Here is a 6,336-nt window from a genome sequence, read left to right on the forward strand (position 1 = left end):
GGAGAGGAGAGGAGAGGAGAGGAGAGGAGAGGAGAGGGAAAGGGGAGGAGAGGAGAGGGGAAGGGAGGGGAGGGGAGAAAAGGAGAGGAGAGGGAGATCCCTAAATCTAATTTCGTTTTGTTTCTTCTTTGAACACAACTACTAACAAACCACAACCAGCCCCACCTTGAACAACCACTCCCATGGGACTCTGGCATTTTTATACCCTCTGAAAAGCTCCCAGAATTCCCAACATCACATAATCGCAGAAACTAACTGTAGCTAGCAAAACCATGCCTCTGCTAGAGCACGAGGCAAATCAGAGTAGGTTGCTTCGGACTGTCCTAAGCAGCCCCGTATCCCCAATACCTGGGACAAAAACAAAAACACATTCTTATTTCTGTATTTTTTTTGTTAAGAACCCAAAATTCAAAAATTGTCACTACAGGAGTAATTACATTTTCACTTAGAATTTTAAATGGTACTTTGGAGAAAAGCCAGCCAAAGTTGCCGCATAGTGGCCGGGATGAGAGTAGCTACAGTCCAGCACAGAGGCAGTGAGTATCGAGAAACAGTGCAAGTAAGAGCAATTACAGAGGTTCAAATAGGGTCTCAGGGGTAGTGCTTGCTCAATATTGCACAAGATCGTGAGTTCAACCCCTAGTATCACCCCCAATACATTTACAGGTCCAACGTGGGCAACATAATATCTCTAAGTAAACAGCCACACGAATAGTCTCAAGTCAATAGAACTGGGAAGGGCACTGAGCCTCCTCACCAAGGAGGGCAAGCAGATGCTTTAGATCCGACCCCACCAGGTCCATCCTATAAAATGGTTAATGTTGAGGAAAGACTGGACCGAAATGAAGTTCAGCATGGGTGCCGCTGTACCATTTCATTCAGGAGGCAGACAGGCAGATTTCTGTTACGTTCAAGGCTAGTCGACACAGTAACCAGTACATAGGTCAGCCATGGTTCCATAGTGAGATCCAGTTTCAAAAGACGGATGGATGGGCAGACAGACAGATAGCAGGAGCTGTAGATGCCCAAGTGGAGACAGCCCCAGGATAATTCGTGCGGTCAGTTCAGGAAGCTTTGGGAGGTGGCAGTAGACTGCTCCAAGGAAAGACTTCTGGGAGCACCCACAGAAAGGGGAGAGAGAAGTTGGGGAGAGCCATGGAGAGATATGGGGGGATGGGGTCAGAGGAAATCAGCAGAGCAGCACCAGATCTGCAAGACTCAAACCCCCACATCTCACCTTTGATTTCTTTAACTTCTTCTTTAATGATTTTCCTAAACTTTGACAGCATCTTGGTAGCTGATAATACTTCCCCTTCTAAGAAATGACTCAGCGGATTTCCTCGTGGAATTCTTTTGAATTTCACAAGATAGAAAGCACCTGTTTCATAATATTCTTGTAGCTCAATTCTGGGGACTTCCAGTTTAAACATAACATCAAATTCATTAGGAGCAGAAATCTAAGGAATAGATAGCAAAAAATCATTGAAACAGTTCTAAATAACCGCTTTCGCGCCCTCCCCCCTGAAATGTTCACTTGACACTCCACAGTGAAAACCAGGATTCCCAGTATGAATTCCTTTTCAGAACAGGACCAGAACACCTGAGGACAGGAAGTTCCTGGTACTATGTACCGCATTACTGGTTGTAGCTTGTAGAGGCCCTCAATTTTTCTTGTTTTAAACCAAGCAATCACATACATTTTATTTGTTTTAAGACCGGGTCTTGCTTTGTAGACCAGGCTGGCCTGAAATGCACCACATAGCCCAGGCTGGGCTTAAACTCAAAGTTGGTTCCCAGCACCCTATCAGGCAGCTCACAGCCACCTGTAACTAAAGTGCCAGGTGACACAACATCCTCTTCTGGCCTGCACGGGTTCCTGTACATAGGGTGCCTATAAACTCACACATACACATAAATAACATATAAGTAAATATTTTTTAAATAAACTAAAAGTTTTCCACAAAAAGAACTCTAGTCTTAGACTGCTTCTTTGGTATACTGTTCCAACACAGGGGGAAATATATATATATGTAATTTATACATAATTTACATATCAAAATCCCAGGAATAGGGGTTAATTCCCTAATTCTAGAGATAAAAACAGGTAGAGCTCTCTAAGTCAAGGGCAGCAGCTTGGTCTATTTAGTGAATTTCTTTCACCTGTGGCTTCATAGTGAGACTCTATCTCAAAAAAAAAAAAAAGTCACCAAAAAACATTTTCTTTAATAAAATTAAAAACCTTGTGATGTTACCTTTTGTATCACAAAATACACATGCCTGCCACAGTGGTCACAGAAATGGGTTTTGAGGCTGGCATGGGAACACTCACCTGTAATCTGAGCCCTTGGAAGACTGAAGTAAGAGAATCACAAGTTTGAGAAGCTGGCCTGGGCTACACAGTAAAATCCTGTCTAAAAATGAAACAACAATAAAAATCCTTTTTCGAGTTTTCAACAATCACCGTAGCAATCACAATAAATACTTTTCCTATATTAAATAACACAGAGAGCTCAGTTGGTAGACTATTTTGCTTAGCATGAATGAAGTCCTGGGTTCAATGCTGAGAACCTGTATAAACTGGTTAGGATGATGGTATGATACCAGCTCTAGAGAGGTAAAGTCGGGAGGGCCATCCTTGGCTACACAGTGAGTTAGAGGCCAGCCTGGGATACTTGAGATGCTGTCATAAAATAAAATAAAATAGCAGAGTAGAATAAAGTAAATAAAAATACCACACAGCATTCATTAGTTTGAGCTGTGCTTTTTTTTCTTTTTTCTTTTTTCTTTTGGTTTTTAGAGATAGGGTTTCTCTGTGTAGCCCTGGCTGTCCTGGAACTCACTTTGTAGTCCAGGCTGGCCTCGAACTCAGAAATCCGCCTGCCTCTGCCTCCCAAGTGCTGGGATTAAAGGCGTGCGCCACCACGCCCGGCTGAGCTGTGCTTTTAAACACTACTCATTTATCTTATTTATGTGAGTGTTTTGCCATGGATGTGCCTGGTGCCTGTGTAAACCTGAAGGAAGTGTTGGATCCCTGGAACTGGAGTCACAGATCGTTTTGAACTCCCATGCGGTTGCTGGGAACGGAACCCTGGTCCTCTGGAAGAGCAGCCAGTATCCTTAACTTCTGAGCTCTCTCTCCTCTCTCCATTTGGTTTTTACTCCATCTGTACCTCATTTGCATCCCCTTGCTAGCACATTTAAAGAGTTGGGTTTAGTTTATTGTTTTTCTTTTTAGTTTATTGGTTTTGTGTCTAGTAGACTTGCTAGCTCACTGGCCGTTTTAATAGCTTATACGTAATTATGTCATCTGTGCATAATAGTTTTTTGCCCCTTTGCCGATCTTACTCATTCGGTTTCTTTTGCTTGATGTGCTGCAGTGGGTATGTGCACTAGTTATTATAACACATTCACGTTGCACGTTGTTATGGCTCATTCTTTTATTTGGTTTGGTTTGAAACAGCGTCTTGATAGAGCTATAGCTGTCTTGGGACTCTCTCTATGTAGACCACACTAGCCTCAAACTCACAAAGATTCACCTGCCTCTGCCTCCCCGCTGGGATGGGTTACCACATCATTTGAATGAAACCACTACATTTTCCTTTATTTCTTACAATTCTCACTAGTGTTGCACAGGATTAGCCTCTGGGACACACTGCCACCTACTGAGATTCAGACCCAGGACAATCAGCTGAGGTGCATATTTAACACGCCAAAGTGGCCCTGGCCACCAGGTTCTCCCAGCATCCTTCATTCGCTACCCGACAGGCAAACCGTGTAACATAATAGTCACCCACTTGGTATTAACTTTGGAGACCTTACATTGTTTACACTTGCTAGAACTTAGTTTTTGTCTTCTGAAAATTTTGGCTATGCTCTATGTCTTCACTCTTAAAAAGGTATTTCATTTTAATATTACAGGTACAGTTCAGAAGAGGTTAAAAAAACAAACAAAAAATAAAACCAGACAGTGACTGTTTAACTCAGATACGATTAGTCTGCATTAGCATCCCAAATCCAGAACAGCTCCGAAAGTGGCTAGCCCCAGATAGTCCCACAACCTATACAGCAAGTTAAACAGCCTGCTCTTCTCAGACTTGGTCAACATTCCAGTTTTGAACCCTTTCCCTGATAATGGCACCCCAATGTCAGCAAAGTAGTCATAGACAATTGCGAGGCCCTTTATTCATTTATTATCAACAAAAGGCTGAGGTGTCTGGATTCAGATCCAGGTGCATATTTAACCAAAGCCGACCTGGCCTCCAGGTTCTCCCAGGTCCCTCAGTCCCTACCTGTTACAGAGCGTGGCTAGCCTCTGCCCTGAACCTTTCAGCCAAGGGGCTGGGCTTCCCCTACTCCAGAAGCAGCTCTTCTCTATATAATGTGGACATTTTGTACTCTCTCTCTCTCTCTCTCTCTCTCTCTCTCTCTCTCTCTCTCTCTTCCTTCCTTCCTTCCTTCCCTTCCTTCTCCCTCTCCCTTTCTCCCCTCCTTCTCTCTTCTCTCTCTTCCTCCTTCTCTCCCCAACTCTGCCTCTTTGTACGTTCTCTCTCCCTGCGTGGGCACACTCTTTCTCTCTCTCTTCCCTCTTTCCTCTGTCTCCCTCCCCACGGTGACTACCCTGGCCTTTTTCTTAGGACCAGTGAACCTGCCCAAGAGCAGCTTTCTAATAAACCTGCCTTAATATACTTTAATTTGGCCTGAATTGGCTCATTTCACTAGCAGAGAATAGCTATCACCACCATCTTCAGGAACTCAGCCGGACCTACTCTCCAAAGAGCTTTAAAGGTAGGCTTGTAGATTGACGTTTGTTCGTTTGCTCAAAGGGGGTGCGACAATGTCAACGGACCCTCACTCGAGTACCCAGCCACCTCTCCCAATTAGTTGTATACAATTCTGCCCTAATTGCAGGCGGTCCCAAAGTCTCAGGGATGGACTAGATTCAATCTAGAGGCTATAGTTGGAGAAGGATTAATAAAGATGACTCACCTGCCGCTACTTTAAGGTCACCTGTCCCATCCCTCCAAAGCGAAGTGTGTTAAGAGAAACTAACTAGCTATCAATATTGCTTGCTGTGAGTTAACTGGATGAATAGAAGAAGAAGAAGAAGAAGAAGAAGAAGAAGAAGAAGAAGAAGAAGAAGAAGAAGAAGAAGAAGGCGACGACGACGACGACTGGAGGGTTCTAAGGGGGGGGGGGGCCTAAGAGTGTGGGAACCCCAAACAGCTGAGGAGGCAGGTGAGGAGTGGGGCCGGAGCCCCTCCAGCAGATCTTGACGCTCACCTTCACATGTTCATAGTAGCTGCCCGTGTTCAGCTGCTCCACACCTTTGAACTCCGATTCCCGTTTCTGCATTCTGCGCAGCAGGCGTTCCACGACTTTATTCACCGTCTCGGCCGCCTCCGAGATAGCTTTGCGTTTCAATCTCAATTTGTCCAGCACCTTCTTTAGCTTGTCCGGTTCCTTCCTGGACCCTCGCGGCGCTCTGGGCTGCCCGGCGGAGCGCGCGCCCCTTCTGTGGCTAGGTCCCCTTACGACTTTCGGCGCCTCGGGATCCGCGGGCGGCTGGGGCTCCCGCACGGCGGGCAGCTCCGGATCGAGGATGGCTTGCCGCTGGGGCACCCGGACGGCAGGCCGCGCGGTGGCTCCTGCCGCGTCCATGGCCGAGGGCTGTGCATCGTCAACTGTGAGCTCAGTTGCCCTTCCTGGACGCGCTCGGGGCGCTGGGGCACGTGGCTTCTCTGTGGTGTCCCCGTCACGCTCCGCCCGTCGCGATCGAGCCCCCCTTTGCGGGCCGCAGCTTTCCGCGTGGGCCCGGGTCCGGCTGGGCTGCGTCGGGGCGCGCTTCGCGGACGACTTCTTAGCGCGCGGCGCCGTCGTCCTTCTACGCGGATCTTCCATATCTGCCGCGCTTCGGTCCCGGAAAGAATAAATCGACTTCGAAGAAAGGCCGCGGAAAGGGGAACTCTCTCTCAGTGGCCGCTGGAAATGAAACTTAAATATATGGCGGGAACGTAGCCGGTCAGTCTCCGCCGCGAGCAGGCGCAGGAGCACGCGTGAAGTCAGCGCCAGGAAGAGGCGGTCCAAGAGATGCGAACTTTTTCACCAGTGGGGACCAGCAGAGCCACTAGCTGGGGAACCACCCACTGAGGCACTGGCCGGGAAACCTCTCCTTTACCGCACAGACGCGGAAATCACTGACAGCTCAGATGGCTAGATTTGCCGCCTACCACCAAGAGGGGTTTCAGGACACTACTGTCTCTCGTACATTTGTAGTTGATAAAAACTTTTTTATGTAAACTTTTTTGTTGTTTTTTGTTTTTTCTTTTTTTTTTTTTT

The 6,336-nt window shown here is 46.8% G+C and overlaps 1 protein-coding gene across 1 annotated transcript in view; it reads right to left on the minus strand.

Annotated features, from left to right (window-relative positions):
• The window catches only part of Cgas (cyclic GMP-AMP synthase), a 10,732-nt gene extending 4,707 nt beyond the window's left edge, over positions 1-6,025 (minus strand). Inside the window, exons 1-2 of the mRNA XM_021173372.2 lie at positions 5,281-6,025; positions 1,238-1,457 (exon numbers count right to left, since the gene is read on the minus strand). Coding sequence (XP_021029031.1) covers positions 1,238-1,457; positions 5,281-5,898 — 838 coding nt within the window. The 5' untranslated portion in view covers positions 5,899-6,025. The remainder of the gene's footprint in view (positions 1-1,237; positions 1,458-5,280) is intronic.
• Between the last annotated feature and the right edge of the window lie 311 nt (positions 6,026-6,336).

This window comes from Mus caroli, chromosome 9 (genome assembly GCF_900094665.2).
Source record: "Mus caroli chromosome 9, CAROLI_EIJ_v1.1, whole genome shotgun sequence".
Classification (NCBI taxonomy): domain Eukaryota; kingdom Metazoa; phylum Chordata; class Mammalia; order Rodentia; family Muridae; genus Mus; species Mus caroli.